This window comes from Hyla sarda, chromosome 8, assembly GCF_029499605.1.
Source record: "Hyla sarda isolate aHylSar1 chromosome 8, aHylSar1.hap1, whole genome shotgun sequence".
Lineage (NCBI taxonomy): Eukaryota > Metazoa > Chordata > Amphibia > Anura > Hylidae > Hyla > Hyla sarda.
This window is the reverse complement of record NC_079196.1, coordinates 216644895-216664833: the sequence shown is the minus strand read 5'-3', so window position 1 is coordinate 216664833 and position 19939 is coordinate 216644895. Positions and strand designations below refer to the sequence as shown.

General features: G+C 45.5%; 2 protein-coding genes and 1 long non-coding RNA gene across 3 annotated transcripts in view; 2 read left to right on the top strand and 1 right to left on the bottom strand.

Annotated features, from left to right (window-relative positions):
* LOC130284806 (uncharacterized) overlaps window positions 1-19939 on the bottom strand; it is a 97528-nt gene that overhangs the window by 13824 nt on the left and 63765 nt on the right. The window lies entirely within an intron of this gene.
* Window positions 2501-8295, top strand: LOC130284798 (uncharacterized). Its single transcript, XM_056535566.1, has 2 exons — window positions 2501-4891; window positions 7900-8295. Exons 1-2 carry the CDS (start codon window positions 3433-3435, stop codon window positions 7905-7907), a joined length of 1467 nt encoding a protein of 488 aa, XP_056391541.1. The 5' UTR covers window positions 2501-3432; the 3' UTR covers window positions 7908-8295.
* Window positions 17023-19939, top strand: part of MYO15A (myosin XVA) — a 149138-nt gene continuing 146221 nt past the window's right edge. Inside the window, exon 1 of the mRNA XM_056535537.1 lies at window positions 17023-17145. Coding sequence (XP_056391512.1) covers window positions 17122-17145 — 24 coding nt within the window. The 5' untranslated portion in view covers window positions 17023-17121. The remainder of the gene's footprint in view (window positions 17146-19939) is intronic.

Here is a 19939-nt window from a genome sequence, read left to right as displayed (position 1 = left end):
CTTTTTGATGTATTTTGGCCTAATTTATCAAAACTGACAGAATAATTGACTTTGTTGCCCATAGCAACCGCTCAGAATGGAGCTCAATTCCTATACCTCTCTGGTTGCTATGGGCAACAAGAGGCCAAGTTTTCTGTCACAGAAATAAAAATCATTCTAACAGGTGATCAACATGATGTGAAAAAAATAACATTTTGTCATCGATTCTGGTTCAGCGTTCGGGGAATTTTAAATGAAATCTAGTCAAATGGAGGCAATATTTTCCTTCTGTATTTTTGGCGTACTCAAAGTGTAGTTGACCGTGTTTTTGCAAACCGCTAAATTAAACAGACTGTAACTGGACGTGCTCTTATTTCATTCAAGCGCTTTTATTGAAGTGTGAGCTGAAAAACACCACAAATATACAAATTTTTTTAAATTTTTTTACATTTTTTTATTAAATCATTCCAGGACTGGGAGAGAAAAATAGGGACCCAAATAACATCACTACGGCCCTGCGTTTTTTGCCTCAATTTTACTGTTTCTGTTCTTGTCCTGGGAAAAAAACGTGTGGGAACTCGCCCAAGATTTCCACTCAAGAGCTGGTCCTGCAGGACTCCTGCTAATGGGAACAGTGTTCCAGCTGTGGAAAAAGTGCAGGAACTCCCTTCCCATGCTTTCCTGCAGGACTTGAGCCCTGGTTTAACCCCTTTAAAGGTGTACTCCGGTGGAAATTTATCTTATTTTTTTTTATCAACTGGTGCGAGGAAGTTAAACAGATTTGTAAGTTACTTCTATTAAAAAATCTTAATCCTTCCAGTACTTATTAGCTGCTGAATACTACAGAGGAAATTATTTTCTTTTTTGGAACACAGAGCTCTCTGCTGACATCACGAGCACAGTGCTCTCTGCTGACTTCTCTGTCCATTTTAAAAACTGTCCAGAGTAGGAGAAAATCCCCATAGAAAACATAGGCTGCTCTGGACAGTTCCTTAAATGGACAGAGATGTCAGCAGAGAGCACTGTGCTCGTGATGTCAGCAGAGAGCTTTGTGTTCCAAAAAGAAAAGAATTTCCTATGTAGTATTCAGCAGCTAATAAGTACTGGAAGGATTAAGATTTTTTTTAATAGAAGTCATTTACAAATCTGTTTAACTTTCTGGCACCAGTTGATTAAAAAAAAAAAAAGGTTTTCCACCGGAGTACCCCTTTAATAGTGAGCTCCAAACAGTGGCGCAGGGCATATATTTATGCCCGCTCCCGCTGTTTGAGCGCGCTCTTCTTCATAGCAGCTGGGACCCACCGGTATCAGCAGCCACAATCCATGGCTGGTTCCAGATATTGCCGATTAAACCGTTGTCCAGCTTTACCCTTTAGATCAGTGGTCTCAGACTGTGGCCCTCCAGATGTTGCAACACTACAACTCCCAGCATGCCCGGACAGCCAACGGCTGTCCGGGCATGCTGGAAGTTGTAGTGTTGCAACATCTGGAGGGCCATATGTATGTATCTCCGCGTGTGTAAATTAGAGATGAGCGAACTTACAGTAAATTTGATTCGTCACGAACTTCTCGGCTCAGCAGTTGATGACTTTTCCTGCATAAATTAGTTCAGCTTTCAGGTGCTCCCGTGGGCTGGAAAAGGTGGATACAGTCCTAGGAGACTCTTTCTTAGGACTGTATCCACCTTTTCCGGAGCACCGGAAAGCTGAACTAATTTATGCAGGAAAAGTCAGCAACCGCCGAGCTGAGAAGTTCGTGACGAATCGAATTTACTGTAAGTTTAGGGATATAGGGATAATTAATGTGCACGGTTAATGGCGTAACCGTAAAAAAATAAATCCAGAATTGCAGATTTTTCATCACTTCATATATCAGAAAAAAAAAGTCATAAATAGTCAAAAAGTCCCATCAACACAAAAATGGTACCCTGTGAAATGACCCTTATTCATCCCTGTATACCGAAAAATAAGTGTGCTATAGGGGTCAGAAGAGGACGATTTTAGGCATACTGATTTTCCACCAAAAAGCCATAGTTTAGGCTGGGTTCACACCACGTTTTGTTAAATACGGTTCCCGTATACGGCTGGGAGGAGGGGTGGGCGGGGCTTAATCGCGGCGCCCACACTCAGCCGTATTTAATGCATGTCTATGAGCCGACCAGAGTGAACCGCAGCCTCCGGTCGGCTTCGTTTTCGGGCGTATGCGGCTTCCCGACCGCAGGCAAAAACGTGGTCGACCGCGTTTTTGCCTACGGTCGGGAAACCGCATACGGCCGAAAACAAAGCAGACCGGAGGCTGCGGTTCACTCCGGTCGGCTCATAGACATGCATTAAATACGGTTCCCGAATACGGCTGAGTGCGGGTGCCACAATTAAGCTCTGCCCCCTCCTCCCAGCCGTATACGGAAACGTGGTGTGAACCCAGCCTTAAATGGCGCCTGCCTATAGAAAGAGTAAATAAGATGAAATAACAATTTTATGGCAGACAGGAGGCTCGTATCAAATGCATTATCCTTCTTTATTCAGCCCAATAGCAGAAAGAAATGCAATGAAATGTAATAACCAAGAAAAAAGAGAGGGGAGTGTTGGTCACCTAGTAACCATCTACGCCCCCTCCACATTCCGACCAATCCTCTTCCACCTAAGTCCATATTAACCAAGTCCAGCTCCACCTCCTCCTCTTTCTTTCTGCTCAATAGCAGTGTTAACATCAGATAAGTATTTAATCCAGTGTCTGGTTGTTTGTGCCAGATCTCACTGTTTTATGTTCTATCATATGATTTTCCCTTTTGTGCTATTTAACCCGGTGTAGATACTTCATACACCGGGCCTTTCTACATCTTTTTTCCCCTATTTTTGTGGTTTTTTCCTGTACTTTATCTCTAGACGTATCCGCCCTCCCTGGCGTTCATACACTGTTTTTCTCCTGTTTTGCCCCCTTTCTGGCCCCTGCCGGTGTTCCGTGTCTTTCTTTCGCTATTCGCACTCATTACCTGTTGTTTTCGGGCCGTCGCCATTGCGGTGACGTCGGCTTTCTTCTCCTCCCTTCGTCTCCGCCCTCTCATCTCGCTCCCTGCGCGCTTCTCGTACACGCTACGTCAGCGCGTCACGTGAGCGCGCAGGGTCTCGCGAGAATACGCGGCTCGGCCTCCCACAGTGTGTTAGAACACTGGGTACGGCCGGGAGTCGCGCAGGGCTCCGTGGCATACTACGGCTACTGGAAGCGCTCTGATAGATGCGCTGACAGTGCCGCGATCCTGCCGTGTTGCTGACGTACAGCTGTCTGTGACAGCTGTGTCAGTAACCCTCAGGTTACGGAGCGGACTGCGCCTGTTTTTCCTTCCTGTACATACGGTTATACTATATACATATATACCCTTGCCTTATATACAAGTACTTACTGTGGCCTACCCCACCTTTTCTCTTTACAGACCTGAACACTATTGTGTGCTCCATGATGGATAATAAATTGGATATGACCCTGGGGGATGGCCCCATTCCTGCTCATACTGTTCATACTGATTCTATGTCCGCTGCTGAAATTCACCAGCTAGTGAACAATTCCATTGCATCCGCTCTCACGTCCGCCATGGCGGTCATGAATGACAACATTTCCAAATCCATCTCATTGGCGGTATCTCAATCCCGAAATGACATTGCAGTGATTTCTGCAGGTCCGCCGTCCGCGGCGACCATACCTAATCCGGTTTCTGAACCTCAGAAGTCCGGTAAGTCTGAGAGGAAACGCCACCACTGCTCGGACGCCATGACCTCTCCCACACCATTGCTGACGGTGGGAGATGGACAAAATATTTCAGGCGGCCCTTCTCATTCGGGCGCCAACCCGAAATCGGGTTTAAGACCCTCCACCCGGGAGGAAGACTATGATGTACGGGCGACACGCTCTGCTAAGCGGTCAAAACCCGATTCATACATTGAGGAATCGGAGGCGGAGTCTGAGGCAGATTATGAGGTGTCTTTACCCTCTTCTATCGAAGGCGATGAAGAGGAGGTAGGTGATATGGAGGAGTGCGACCCCACCGGGTCTGCTACTGCTACGGGCAATCCACACGCCATATTGGACTCCCTGGGGGTGCCATTTTTTGACCCGGACGACATTAAACATCCCAGGTCTGGGGAATGGTCCCCGCTGCCGCAGGTGGCTAAATATGTGGAGGCGTGGCTACGGAAACCTTTAGATCGCAGTAACCGCAGCAAGTTACGATCGGAATGTCCGCGTCCTTCAGTGGCCAACAAGGTCGCGGCTACTCCTGAACTGGACCCGATTCTTATTAAATACTTGCTAAAATCTGGTAAAAACCCGAAGAAGGGTCTGGACAGATCCTTCATGTCCGTACAGGACAAATTGTTGGACGTCTTGGGACCGCTTACCAAAATTCTCAACATGGCTGAGCATGCGGTGGCAACAGGCGGCTTGGTGGACGCGGGTGTCCTCAGGAACTGGGCCTTGAGGGCCACGTGTCTGTTGGGCAATGCAAACTCAGCGATGTCCGCTGAGCGGCGTCGCTCGATACTGATGAGGCTGGACCCGCAGCTGACACATTTAGCTACCGAAGAGCCGGGCCCATCTGCTGAGGGCCTCCTGTTTGGAGACTCTTTGATTAAAAACATCAATAAATTCGTAGGATTGTTCTCCAGCCTAGATAAGGCGCAATCCTCGTTGAAAAAATCCGCTAAGGTTTTCGGCAAAGCCGGAAGGGGCAAGGGTCGACCTTCCGGCAGAGGTGCTTATTTTCGACCCTATGCTAGACCCACCGTCCAGTATGTGCAGGACAGACCTCAACCTCAGGCGGCCCCTGCACCCGTGCCAACCAACCCCTTTTACCCAACCCGAGGACGGCCCTGGAGGGCACGTGGTACTTCCAGAGGTTTCTCCAGAGGCAGGACCACAGGTGGGTTGGACTGTACAGAGTGTTTGTTCGGCCCCAGTGGGGGGCAGACTACGATATTTTTTCCACCACTGGTCCATGATTTCTACAGACCCTTGGGTGCTGCAAGTGGTATCGGGTTACATGATAGATTTCATGTCAGAACCGGTCCAATCAAGGTGGCCGACGAATCTTTGCTTCTCAGAGGCAGACATGACTCTGATAAACCAAGAGGTCGCGGACTTGCTAGACAAAAAGGCCATTGTCCGGGTGTCTATGGACAAACCGGGCTTCCTCAGCAATCTCTTCTTGGTGAAGAAGAAAGACGGAGGCCACAGGCCCGTCATAAATCTGAGGGATCTAAACGAGTATGTGTCGTATCGCCACTTCAAGATGGAGGGCATACATCTGCTCAGAGACTCTCTTCTTCCAAACGATTGGCTGGCAAAGATCGATTTGAAAGACGCGTACCTCACGGTACCAATTCACCCTTCTTCCCAGCAGTATCTCCAATTCCTCTGGGACGACGGGAAGTGGGAATTCACCTGTCTTCCGTTCGGCCTCTCATCCGCCCCGTGGTGTTTCACCAAACTCCTGAGACCGGTTATGGCGCTTCTCAGGAGTCGAGGGGTGAGACTTATCATATATCTCGACGATATATTGATTATGGCTCAATCCCCTCAACAGGTGTCACTACACGTGGATTGGACTTGTTCCCTTCTCACGGATTTGGGGTTCTTAATCAATCACAAAAAGTCTGTGTTCGTTCCCACTCAAGACGTGGAGTTTCTAGGCTTCATGGTGAACACCCCCATGGCCATCTTGAGTCTTCCGGACAAGAAGCTTGCACTGCTTCGCAAAGAAATAAGGTCCCTGCTCAGGAGAGACTTGGTTTCACTACGGGCGGTAGCCCGCATCGTGGGCCTTTTGTCGGCCTCCGTTCAGGCCATTCTTCCGGCCCCTCTCCATTACAGGGCATTACAACGCCTGAAGACCGAGAAACTAGCGGAGGGTCTTTCTTATGCGGACAGAGTTCCTCTGTCTCAGGAGGCCCGCGCCGACCTGTACTGGTGGCTCCGCCACGTCCAGGATTGGAATGGCAGGATGATATTCACCTCCAAACCGGATTTGATTGTGGAGTCAGATGCCAGTCTGAGCGGATGGGGAGCCCGTTGCGGCTCGTCCTCCACGGGCGGCAAGTGGTCCCCGGAGGAATCCCTACTGCATATCAACTGCTTGGAACTTCTGGCGGGCTATTTTGCAGTCAAAAGTTTCGCATTCCACAGGTCAAATTGTTGTATCCTGCTTCGCATGGACAACGTTTCGGCCGTGCGGTACATCAACCGCTTTGGGGGTACGAGATCCAAGATATTGGCGGACATTGCGAAAGATTTTTGGCAATTCTGTCTCCAGAGGGACATTCTCCTTTTGGCGGAATATCTTCCGGGAGTCTCCAACTCCGTGGCGGATTGGAACTCGAGGCATCTGATGGACAGCAGCGACTGGACCTTACATCCGTCGGTTTTCCAATCAATTTGGGAACTATGGGGTCCTTTGGACCTAGACCTGTTTGCGTCCAGACTGAATCGACGGTTGCCACGGTTCTTCAGCTGGAAACCGGATCCGGAGGCTCTGGCCACGGATGCGTTTCTGCAAATGTGGCCCTCGGGGACGTTGTACGCGTTTCCCCCATTTGCCATGATTCCCAGAGTGTTATGGCAGACGGAGTCTCAGGCAGCCACTCTGGTGCTGCTCACTCCTTGGTGGCCGACCCAGTCTTGGTTTCCCCAGATTCTGGGGATGACCATAGATTATCCACGAATTTGTCCCCTGTTTCAGTCTCTGCTGCTGGACCCCATGGGGGATGCGCATCCATTAGTGTTGTCCGGTCAATTGCGGTTAGTGGTATGGTTGATCTCGGGATGCCGGACCTTGGTATCGGCATTTCACGATCAGCTAGGGACCTCATGCGAGATGCGTGGGCTCCAGGTACCAGATCGGCTTACCGATCTGCCTGGGGATTATGGGTTCATTGGTGCTCACAACAACAGATGGATCCCATTCATGCCCCTGTGTCCGGAGTCTTAAATTTTTTATCTGAGGCTTTTGACACTGGTAAGGCATATCGGACAATTAATGTGTATAGATCCGCAATTTCTGCTCATCACGCTCATGTAGACGGTGCACCTTTGGGTAAACACCCGTTGGTGTGTCGTCTTTTGCGCGGCATTCGATTTCAACGTCCCCCTGCTCCTAGGTATCATTCTACCTGGGACGTATCCCTGATTTTTCGGTTGTTTTCTTCTTGGGAGGATAATGAAGATTTATCTCTCAAGTTTTTATCATTCAAACTGACCATGTTGTTGTGTTTGATATCCATCAAACGTGTGTCGGATGTTCGGGCATTGGAGGTATCGAGGAGACAGTTTACACCCGGGGGTGTGCTCTTCTCCATTGCTCGCCGGACGAAGACCGATTTAAGAACGGTGTTCTATCCGAGTTTTACGGAACACCCTAAGTTGTGTGTGGTTAGGTGTCTTAAGACTTATGAGCTTCGGACAACTCACTTGCGTTCGGATTCTGTTTCCCAACTTCTCATATCTTTCTGTACTCCGCATCGTCCGGTGTCTTCCCCAACATTATCCTGATGGATCCGTCTGACAATGATCCTTGCCGGGGTTGATGTCTCCATTTTTAAAGCGCATTCCTCTAGAGGAGCCATGGCTACCAAGGTGGCTCAGGCGGGAGTCTCTCTGTCTGACGTTATGAAAGCAGCAGACTGGTCTTCGGAAAATACGTTTCGTACGTTTTATTTTCGACCTGAGACTCATGTTTCTATGTCAGTATTATAATATTTCTTGTGTGATATTGTTGTTAGATACTTTGAACATGCATTTGATACGAGCCTCCTGTCTGCCATAAAATTTAAGATTTTCCTAGTTAACGACGGAAAATATGGATTTTATAAAGACAGGAGGCGAGTATCAACCCTCCCTATTCCCATCCCTGTCATGGTGTTTTTTCTTTTCCAGGGTATTGAATGCTGCATCCGAGTGAGTATCGTTGGATGAATTTTCTGTTCCTCCGGGTTTCGGACCTCTTTGTTGGAGGTCTGTGGATGGATCGTTTTTCAGTTCTTACCAGACAAGGTTGAGTTCTACAGTTCGATGAGGATTGGATCCGCCGTGGGATTCGTGTTGCTGTTCTACTCGTTACGCCTTTCTCCTGGTCTGCCGTATCGGTTGCGGTGGACTGTCTGCATAAAGAAAGAGGAGGAGGTGGAGCTGGACTTGGTTAATATGGACTTAGGTGGAAGAGGATTGGTCGGAATGTGGAGGGGGCGTAGATGGTTACTAGGTGACCAACACTCCCCTCTCTTTTTTCTTGGTTATTACATTTCATTGCATTTCTTTCTGCTATTGGGCTGAATAAAGAAGGATAATGCATTTGATACTCGCCTCCTGTCTTTATAAAATCCATATTTTCCGTCGTTAACTAGGAAAATCTTAAATTACTAAACACAAAAGGGGGAGATTTATCAAAACCTGAACAGAGGAAAAGTTGCTGAGTTGCCCATAGCAACCAATCAAATCGCTGCTTTCACTGTGAAAAATGAAAGAAGCGCTCTGATTGGTTGCTATGGGCAACTAGGCAACGTTTCCTCTTCACAGGTTTTGATAAATCTCCCCCAAAGTACCAAAAATATTCCAATCACCAAGGGGTTAACAGTAGGGAATGGCGCGGCATGTTACAAGGTTGTTTAGTAGTCATTTCTATCTCTTCAGGTTTCTGGAGCTTTTAATGATTTTTTTTTTTGTATAACTATGGAAACCCCTGAGGCTGTGATCCTGAGAGGAGAGACAGGTGTCCCTGACAGGTGCGGGGTGAGAGCGGCCGGGGGCCCGTGTCATGTGCCTGCTGTTAACCTTATACCTGCTGTCATATTACCCTCGCTGCTATTTCTGTACAGTGTATTCCTGAGGTAACCACCGCGCCAATATCTATAGCGTATCATCCGTATCGTGCACATAGTTACCTCATGTCTTAGGCTGCGTTCACACCACGTTTTTGCAATACAGTCCATGTATACGTTTTCTGTGTGAAAACCGTACGGAACCGTATTGAAAACCGTATGTATTGACTCTCCATTGAAAACTGTATGTATTGACTCTCCATTGAAAACCGTATGCCAAATGATGCATCCGGTTGCATCCCTTTTGCATCCTGTACGGTTTTGTCCGTTTTTTTTCCCCCGTACCCAAAACCATAGTCTACCACGGTTTTTGGTCCGGGCGAAAAACCGTATTAAACCATATACATTTTTTTTTTAACATGGGAGTCAGTGGGAACCGTACAGAACTGTTATGTGCGTACGGTTCCATCCGATTTTCACCATACTGTTTTTGACTTTGTACAGGTTTTTTTTTTTTGAAATTTCAATCAAACAAGTGAAACTTTATTCATAATGGAGTGAAAAGTTAAAAACATATGTTTTTTTTCTTAAAAAACTGATGCAACCGGACATCATATTTCAAAACATACACGGTTTTTAACTGTATACGGGTTAAAATTTGTACACACATTGTGATACAGTTTAGTTAAGTTGAGGAATCCGTTTTTCATCAAAAACCTGATACGGGAAATGTATTGCAAAAATGTGGTGTGAATGCTGCCTTACCATGGCGGCAAAATATTCAGGTGTCCAGCTGGTACAGAAGATGTGGATATGATGTTCTGCAGCAGCTAAGGTGTATTATGAAGTCTGGGGGGGCAGAGGCATATTATCACATCTTAGCAGTCCTAATGTGTTTCATGAGGTGCTGCAGCAGCTGAAGTGTGTATTATAAGGTTCTTCAGCTGAGGTGTGAGTCATGTCTGGTAAGGGTCTCTGCTGTATACAGCTGTATATCAAAATAAACACCTGATTAATATACTATGATGTTCTGCAGCAGCTGAGGTGTGTATTATGATGTTCTGCAACATTTGAGGTGTGTATTATGTTCTGCAGCAGCTGAGGTGTGTATGATCATGTTCTGCATCATTTGTGATGTGTAATATAAGGTTCTGAAGCAGCTATGGTGTATTATGAAGTATAGGGGGCAGGTGTATATTATCTCATCCTACAGCAGTCATAATGTGTTTTAGGAGGTTCTGCAGCAGCTGCAGTGTGTATTATAAGGTTCTTCAGCTGAGGTGTGTATCATGTCTGGGAGCGGTCTCTGCTGTATATCAAAATAAACACCTGATTAATGTACTATGATCTGCAGCAGCTGAGGTGTGTATTATGAAGTTCTGCAGCAGCTGAGGTGTGTATTATGATGTTCTGCAGCAGCTCAGGTGCGAATTATGTTCTGCAGCAGCTGAGGTATGTATGCTTATATTCTGCATCATTTCTGATGTGTAATATAAGGTTCTGCAGCAGCTGGGGTGTGTATTATGAGAGTGCATCAGCTTATGTGTGGTTTATAAGATTCTGCAGTAGCTGAGGTGTGTATTATGATGTTCTGCAGCAGCTGAGGTGTGTAATATGAGGTCTGTATTTGTAAGTTTCTGCAGCAGCTGATGTGTGTGTTATGAGATTCTGTAGTAGCTAAGGAGTGTATGAGGATGTTGTGCAGGAGCTGAGGGGTGTATGATTGTGTTCTGCAGCAGCCGAGGTGTGTATGATAATGTTCTGCAGCAGCTGTGGCACAGAACTCTATCCTGCACTGCAGCTGCTGAGAAATCTTTTCTTCAGAGAGGACATGAGCCTTCACGTCACCTCAGAAGAACCGTTTCTGCAGAAAGAGATAAGCGGCGCCTGTTTGCCGCTGATCTCTTGTATAATTGTCGGGTTCTGATGTTTATAGAAACGTATCAGTGGAAAACTCCCATTACTATCCTTACTATGACTCCTTGAGGCAGTGTTTCCAAACCAGTGTGCCTCCAGCTGTTGCAAAACTACAACTCCCAGCAGCTTGCATCTTTAGCTATAATACACCAGCAACTTGTGAAATCCCTAACAAAAAACTGACTAAGGCTGGGTTCACACTACGTTTTGTCCCATACGGGAGCGCATACGGCAGGAGGGAGCTAAAACCTCGCGCTCCCGTATGTGACCGTATGCGCTCCCGTATGCCATTCACTTCAATGAGCCGACCGGAGTGAAACGTTCGGTCCGGTCGGCTCATTTTTGCGCCGTATGCGCTTTTACAACCGGACCTAAAACCGTGGTCAACCACGGTTTTAGGTCCGGTTGTAAAAGCGCATACGGCGCAAAAATGAGCCGACCGGACCGAACGTTTCACTCCGGTCGGCTCATTGAAGTGAATGGCATACGGGAGCGCATACGGTTACATACGGGAGCGCGAGGTTTTAGCTCCCTCCTGCCGTATGCGCTCCCGTATGGGACAAAACGTAGTGTGAACCCACCCTGACTGATCACAGTAGGTTTATAAGGACAAGTTAGCACGGAAACATTAAAAATCAACAATCCTTCTATTCCCATTCCAGTCATTCATTTCTCTGCTAGATGGACAAAAAAGATACGATACTTGTTACACGGGACCCTAGATTTACTCCTAAAATGCCCCTGCCTATAATATATAGTCTCTCTACCTTTCCCTACTGTGACCCTTACCCTGAACACAAGATCGGTGACTTCCGACGGGTTTCTCACCTGAGATGATTGGGCTTTATCAGGGGACAAAAGTAGAAGGACAAAATTCGACTGATAAACAAACATAGCCTGGTGGAGATGGTTATAGCGGTGGTTTAGATGCTGCTGTATTTAGCTCACAGAGCATTGTCTAGACTGTACGCAGTCAAATGTCATTGTTGACATTTAATAGCAGCAAGCAGAGATCTTGAAAGCTGTCAACACAAGACCGGTGAGTTCCGACGTGTTTCTCCATTGAGATGATTGGGCTTTATCAGGGGACAAAAGTAGAAAATTCGACTGATAAACAAGCATAGCCTGGTGGAGATGGTTACAGCGGTGGTTTAGATGCTGCTGTATTTAGCTCACAGAGCATTGTCTAGACTGGACGCAGTCAAATGTCATTGTCCCCATTTAGTGGCAGCAAGCAGAGATCTTGAAAGCTGTCAACACAAGACCGGTGAGTTCCGACATGTTTCTCCACTGAGATGATAGGGCTTGATCAGGGGACAAAAGTAGAAAATTTGACTGATAAACAAACATAGCCTGGTAGAGATGGTTACAGCGGTGGTTTAGATGCTGCTGTATTTAGCTCACAGAGCATTGTCTAGACTGGACGCAGTCAAATGTCATTGTTCACATTTAATAGCAGCAAGCAGAGATCTTGAAAGCTGTCAACACAAGACCGGTGAGTTCCAACGTGTTTCTCCACTGAGATGATTGAGCTTTATCAGGGGACAAAAGTAGAAAATTCGACTGATAAACAAGCATAGCCTGGTGGAGATGGTTACAGTGGTGGTTTAGATGCTGCTGTATTTAGCTCACAGAGCATTGTCTAGACTGGACGCAGTCAAATGTCATTGTTCCCATTTAGTGGCAGCAAGCAGAGATCTTGAAAGCTGTCAACACAAGACCGGGGAGTTCCGACATGTTTCTCCACTGAGATGATTGGGCTTTATCAGGGGACAAAAGTAGAAAATTCGACTGATAAACAAACATAACTTGGTGGAAATGGTTACAGCGGTGGTTTAGAAACACTGCCTTGAGGTTTCCTTGAAGGATGCGGCTGCCGAGGGGTTAAGTGCAGTGTAGCGGTCCCCTCTCCATCCATGACTGATCCGAGTATAATAGCTGTCATCAAATATGCATTGGGAAGGAGCTGAGGGCAGTGTGCGGTGTGTGTGTACGGGGTCGGAGCCATGGCTCCAGGGGTCTCCTAACCCTAGAATCAGGATTACAGGACACCCCCGGAGGGGGAGGTGCCAGCCCCGGCCTTAGGACTGCGGCCCTGGTGGACATGTGGGAGTTGTAGTGAAGGTAAGCGCGGTCCTGCGGACACCTGATCCCTCCGCACCGGTGGCTTTTGTTTGTTGAAGCGGTGGGCTCCTGGTTACGGGAAGCTTGTGTTTCCAGGTGGCTGCGGCTTCACTCCTAATGTACACGTCTATAGGTGTGAGCACCTGACTACAGGGGTGGGGAGGACTGCGGTCATGCCGGGGTTAACAGGATTTTCATCGTCACTTTGTGGTGAATTATGTACGGAGGATGATGGGGGGTGTAGTGCTGTGTGCTCGGGAGACATGATTATATATATATATATATATATATATATATATTATAATGCAGGAACAGAACATGATGGGGGGGGTGTAGTGGAGTGTATGACACATTTTGCTTAGATACACAGCTGAGCTGACAGTATCACACATGATAAGGTTCAATAATAATCACCTCAGCAGACCGTATGATAGGTTTAGATCAATGTTTCCCAACCAGGGTGCCTCCAGCTGTTGCAAAACTACAACTCCCAGCATGCCCGGACAGCCTTTGGCTGTCCGGGCATGCTGGGAGTTGTAGTTTTGCAACAGCTGGAGGACCCTGGTTTGGAAACACTGGTGTTTAGATGTTCAGACTAAGACCATATAGTACAATAGGCTTAGATACACATAAGGTTAAAGGGGTACTCCCCTTTATAATTTTTTTTTTTATTTATTTTTTTTATCAACTGGTGCCAGAAAGTTAAACAGATTTGTAAATCACTTCTATATATATATATATATATATATATATATATATATATATATATATATATAAAAATCTTAATCCTTCCAGTACTTTTTAGGGGCTGTATACTAAAGAGAAATCCCCAAAAAAAGAAATGCATTTCCTCTGATGTCATGACCACAGTGCTCTCTGCTGACCTCTGCTGTCCATTTTAAGAACTGTCCAGAGCAGCATATGTTTGCTATGGGGATTTTCTCCTGCTCTGGACAGTTCTTAAAATGGACAGCAGAGGTCAGCAGAGAGCACTGTGGTCATGACATCAGAGGAAATGCATTTCTTTTTGGGATTTCTCTTTAGTTTACAGCCCCTAAAAAGTACTGGAAGGATTAAGATTCTTTAATAGAAGTGATTTACAAATCTGTTTAACTTTCTGGCACCAGTTGATTTAAAAAAAAAAAGTTTTCCACTGGAGTACCCCTTTAAATAATCCCATCAGCAGACTGTATAATACCATAGGTTTAGATACACAGCTAAGCAAACAGTATCACAAGTGGTAAGCTTGGATACACAGCTCAGCAGACAGTAACATATAGTCTAGACCACTAGGTGTCTCCTTTCCTTACAATCTGCTGTCCACTGTTTGTTGTCAGGGGAAACCAGTCTCTAATAACTGTTAGACCAGGAAGAATTGCAAGAAGTGAGCGGGGGCTCTGCTAGTGCTATGTACACGAGAGAGAGCTGTGTATCTAAGGGGTTATCCAGGAGAGAAAAAAACTTTTTATATATATCAACTAGCTCCAGAAAGTAAAACAGATTTGTAAATTACTTCTGTTAACAAATCTTAATCCTTTCAGTACTTATGAGCTGCTGAAGTTGAGTTGTTCATTTCTGTCTAAGTGCTCTCTGATGACACCTGTCTCGGGAACTGTCCAGAGTAGAAGCAAATCCCCATAGCAAACCTCTTCTACTCTGTGCAGTTCCCGAGACAACCAGAGATGTCAGCAGAGAGCACTGTTGCGAGATAGAAAAGAATAACTCAACTTCAGCTGCTGATAATTATTGGAAGGATTAAGATTTTTTAATAGAAGTAATTTACAAATCTGTTTAACTTTCTGGAGCCAGTTGATTAAAAATAAATAAATAAAATACCCCTTTAAGGACTGTGTATCTCTGTAAGCTGAGATAGGCTGCCTGTTGAAGATGATGCACGTTGATGCACGTTGTTCCTCAAAGATAAATCATGGCTTCCCTCTCATGTCTGATCACCTGTAAAGTTTAGGGAATCTGTCCCTTTGGTAAATAGCAGTGTACATACAGCTGTATGTGCACAGTGCTGCAGTGTAATCTACCCCTCCCCTTCCATTTAGCTTCTCAGCAGCAACAGTATAGTGCTTAGTGTAACCCTTTCCTCGCTGTGATCCTGCTGCTGTTTCTTTATCTCTGCTTCTTACAGCACCTTGCAAACCCCTTCTTCCCCCACATGTCATCTATAGTAGTGTACTGTGCAAATAATAATAAATAATAACTCCCAGCATGTCTGGACAGCCTTCTGCTTAGACTATAATACACCTGCCTGAAGAGACTGTCTGTCTGGACTGTCTGATCACAGTAGGTGGATGGGGACTAGGTAGCCGGAAACATTCTAATCAACAATCCTCAGTCCTTCTATTCCCATTCCAGTTGTTAAAGGGGCACTCCGGTGGAAAACATTTTTTTAAATCAACTGGTGCCAGAAAGTTAAACAAATTTGTAAATGACTTCTATTAAAAAATCTTTACCCTTCCAGTACTTTTTAGCTGCTGTATGCTACAGAGGAAATCCTTTTCTTTTTTAATTTCTTTTTTGTCTTGTCCACAGTGCTCTCTGCTGACACCTGATGCCCGTATCAGGAACTGTCCAGAGCAGGAGAAAATCCCCATTGGAAACCTATGCTGCTCTGGACAGTTCCTGACACAGACAGAGGAGTCAGCAGAGAGCACTGTTGACAAGACAAAAAAGAAATTCAAAAAGAAAAGAACTTTCTCTGTAGCATACAGCTGCTAAAAAGTACTGGAAGGGTAAATATTTTTTAATAGTAGTAATTTACAAATCTGTTTAACTTTCTGGCACCAGTTAATTAAAAAATAAAATAAAAAATGTTTTCCACGGGAGTACCCCTTTAATTTCTCTAGATACACAAAAAAGATAAGGTACTTGATACACGAGGTACTAGTTTTACTCCGGAAATGTCCCTGTCTATAATATATGGTCTCCCTACCAATTCCTTCTGTAAGCCTTTTCCTGAACACAAGGCCTGTAAGTCCCGACGTGTTTCTCACCTGAGATGATCAGGCTTCATCAGGGAACAAAATAGGAAATGCCGACTGATCAAGAAACATAGCCTGGTGGAGATGGCTATAGTGGTGGTTGAAATGCTGCTGTATTGAGCTCACAGAGCATTGTCTAGACTGGACGCAGTCAAATGTCATTGTTCCCATTTAGTGGCAGCAAGTAGAGATCTTGAAAGCTGTGAACCAAAGACCGGTGAGTTCCGACGTGTTTCTTCCAAGATGATTGGGCTTTATCAGGGGACAAAAGTAGAAAATTTGACTTATAAACAAACATAGCCTGGTGGAGATGGTTACAGCGGTGGTTCAGATGCTGCTGTATTTAGCTCACAGAGCATTGTCTAGACTGGACGCAGTCAAATGTCATTGTTCCCATTTAGTGGCAGCAAGCAGAGATCTTGAAAGATGTGAACACAAGACCTGTGTGTTCCGACGTGTTTCTCCCCTGTGATGATTGGGCTTTATCAGGGGACAAAAGTAGAAAATTCGACTGATAAACAAACATAGCCTGGTGGAGATGGTTACAGTGGTGGTTTATATGCTTCTGTATTTAGCTCACAGAGCATTGTCTAGACTGGACGTAGTCAAATGTCATTGTTCCCATTTACTGGCAGCAAGCAGAGATCTTGAAACACAAAATATGTAAGAAAGTTGCATGTAATTTCACCGTCAGGACGCCTTTTCGATGTCAGTGTCCTGCACGTATCATGTAGCCGCCCTTTCTTTAGTATAATCCAGTGTTTTCCAACCAGGGTGCCTCCAGCTGTTGCAAAACGACAACTCTCAGTATGCCCGGACAGCCTTCGGCTGTCCGGGCATGCTGAGAGTTGTCGTTTTGCAACAGCTGGAGGCACCCTGGTTGGAAAACACTGCAGTAGACAATAACACAAATGACGGGCTTAGATACAACATACAATGTAGTTGTGAATACATCCATGGTGGCTGCGTTGAATCACCTGCAGCAGTGTCCTCGCCGAGCACCAGGTGACAGCAGGGAGGGCGGCTGATCTCTGACTACAGATATTGGCGCAGGCCACGCTACTCTTTTTGATGTAAATAAGGCTCGTGCAGGTCCCTTTCTTGTCAGGCCATTGTCCCTGTTATTTACTCGTGTTGGTGACGTGCGGCGGACACCACCACAGGCTTCCCTTTGCCAGAGAACAGAACAGAAGGCTGTAGGGTCACGAATCAGGATCTACATACAATGTCTGGACATAAAGGGGCCCCTAGGTCTTCTGATCCTCCGACCGCACCACCCAGCTTGTTTCACCAATGACCAATCCACCATGGAGTCTAGTGCCAGCCTGCAGGTAACATTCATATAACAGAACAGGAGGAGAGAATGCATGGAGCAGGTGCTTTAGGACTCACGAATAATAGATTATTCCAGTGTTTCCCAACCAGGGTGCCTCCAGCTGTTGCAAAACTACAACTCCCAGCATGCTGGGAGTTGTAGTTTTGAAACAGGTGGAGGCACCCTGGTTGGAAAACACCGGATTATTCTGATTATCCATGATAAGAGGCACCACGATGGTGTCATGACATTCAACTTCTAACAGTTCAAGATCTCTGCTTGCTGCTGCTAAATGGGGACAATGACAGCTGACAATTCTCTACAAATGTATCCAGTCTAAACAATGCTTTGGCAGCATTTAAACCACCGCTATAACCGTCTCCACCAGGCTTTGTTTGTTTATCAGTCAACTTTTCTTCTTTTGTCCCCTGATGAAGTCCAATTGTCTCAGGGGAGAAACACATCGGGACTTGCCGGTCTTGTGTTCAGGGAAAGGGACTGGTAGGGACACCGTATTTTTTAGGCAGGGACATTTCAGGAGTAAAACATGTATCAAGTACAGAATCATTTTTTTGTGTATCTAGGGGAGAAATGAATGACTGGACAGTTCCTAAAATGGACAGAGATGTCAGCAGAGAGCACTGTGGTCATGATGTCAGCAGAGAGCTCCATGTTCCAAAAAGAAAACCATTTCCTCTGTAGTATTCAGCAGCTAATTAGTACTGGAAGGATTAAGATTTTTAATTAGAAGTAATTGACAAATCTGTTTAACTTTCTGGAGCCAGTTGATTTAAAAAAAAAAAAAAAAAGTTTTCCACCGGAGTACCCCTTTAAGGATTTACTGAACTAGGATTTGCCCTGCACTGCTGACAGTTTGTTACAATGTATCAGTGTCTGATTAGCTCACACAGTTTTGTTTAAAATGGATAGAATTGTAAAACAGGCTCATCTATAAGAAGTATTGGATGTGTACAGGTATTCAGCCTCTGGATGTAAACGCAACCGCTTCCATTCACTGATAGCAAGCAGAGATCTTGAGAAAAGGTTGGGAACTGAAACTCAATGGGCCTCTTCATTTACTAAGCCAAACCTGACAGTTTTTATCAGTTTTTTTGGACTAAATTTAAGCGCACTTGCATCGAGGGGGCGGGGCTATGACATCACGGGCTCCTGGCGCCGGCTCCAGCGTTCGGAACAGTTTGTTCCAAACGCTGAGCAGCGGAGTACCCCGTTTACTCTAATTTCATCAGAACTTATATTCCTGACTTGATAGGATATATGGACAAATATTTCATTTTCATACCCTAAATGTGTGGAAATTTTACAGTTTACTTTGATGTTTGCATTGTTACACAGTAGTACTTTCTAACTTTATCTATGATTTATTCAATATTTATTGCACAACTTTATTTGTAGGATTGCTAACAAAATCCACTTTCAGCCTTTTCTACCATCTGGTCTGTAGAATATTGTCGCTATGGCTCGTAGCCTCAAAACCCATGCTCCAATGGTATTCCCCAATTGTGAAAGTGTGTTATTTCTTAAAGGGGTACTCCTGTGGAAAACTTTTTTTTTTTCTTATCAACTGGTGCCAGAAAGTTAAACAGATTTGTAAATTACTTCTATTAAAAAAATCTTAATCCTTCCAGTACTTATTAGCTGCTGAATACTATAGCCAAATTCTTTTCTTTTTGGAATACAGAGCTCTCGTTTTGACCCATCAAAAAAATCATTGTCCGGCAGTACATTCCACTATTACATGGGGAGTCATACAGCTGATGGGCACAAAGGGCCACACAAACCATCCCCAATATTGTGCCTGTATTGTGTCATAGATAGGCGCTCGTCTACAGAGCCTTCAGAGCCTTTACATGCCCAAAGCATCAGAGGAGGAGGGCTCAAGGCACTTAAAGGCTCTGTAGATGAGCACCTATCTAAAGGATCGGAGCTCGTTAAAATAGAGAATCGGAGGGTTAAATATGGGGCCCTTATGTGATACAGATCTTATTGAGGGGGGATCAACCACTAGGGCCCCACAAATACTACAACAAAGGCATGTAAAGGCTCTGTAGACGAGCGCCGATCTACAAGATCGAAGTTAGCTTACATAGAGCATCAACCTGTCTAATGGGGCCCTTACTTGATACACATCTACTTGATGGGGGTCCAGCCACTAGGGCCCCACAATTACTGCAACGAAGTCTCCCCCCATAGCACACAATGCAGCAGGAAGGAGCAGAGAGAAAAGAACCAAATCCATGAGTCTGTGTAAGATGCAGGTTGTCCCTCTTTCTCTGGGGGGCCAAACATTCAAATGATGGCCCTCCAGATATTGCAAAACTATATTGGCTGTCCGGGCATGCTGGGAGTTGTAGTTTTGGAACATTTGGAAGACCACTTCATTACAGAGAGAGACCAATTATTTCAATGGAGACCATGTAATACTTAATTTCCCCTGCGGGGGTGCTGAAGAGAAATTGAACACTTGTTGCTGGGTTCCTCTGCAGATTACAACTGATCATTGCAGCTCTGTGCACTGGGAAATTCTAGGTTCTGTTTAATGTCAGGGGACTGTTCTAGTAAAAGGGAATTGTCCAGAGTGGAGAACCCCTTTAACCTAAAGTAAAGGTGCTAATATTCCCAGATCCTTAGATGTTCTCGGCCCTTGTATGTGACATGACCGGGACTGGATTACCTCAGACTGCTACAGGAGGATGAGACACAGCTCCTTGTGCAACTTAAGGAGCCCCTGACATCACCCTCTGTATATTTGATGAGGAAGACAGGTTAAGGGCCACACAGTCACTAAG

Bases quoted from the DNA above. Each gene is read 5' to 3' on its own strand.
- LOC130284798 (XM_056535566.1), top strand. From the start codon at position 3,433: ATGATGGATAATAAATTGGATATGACCCTGGGGGATGGCCCCATTCCT.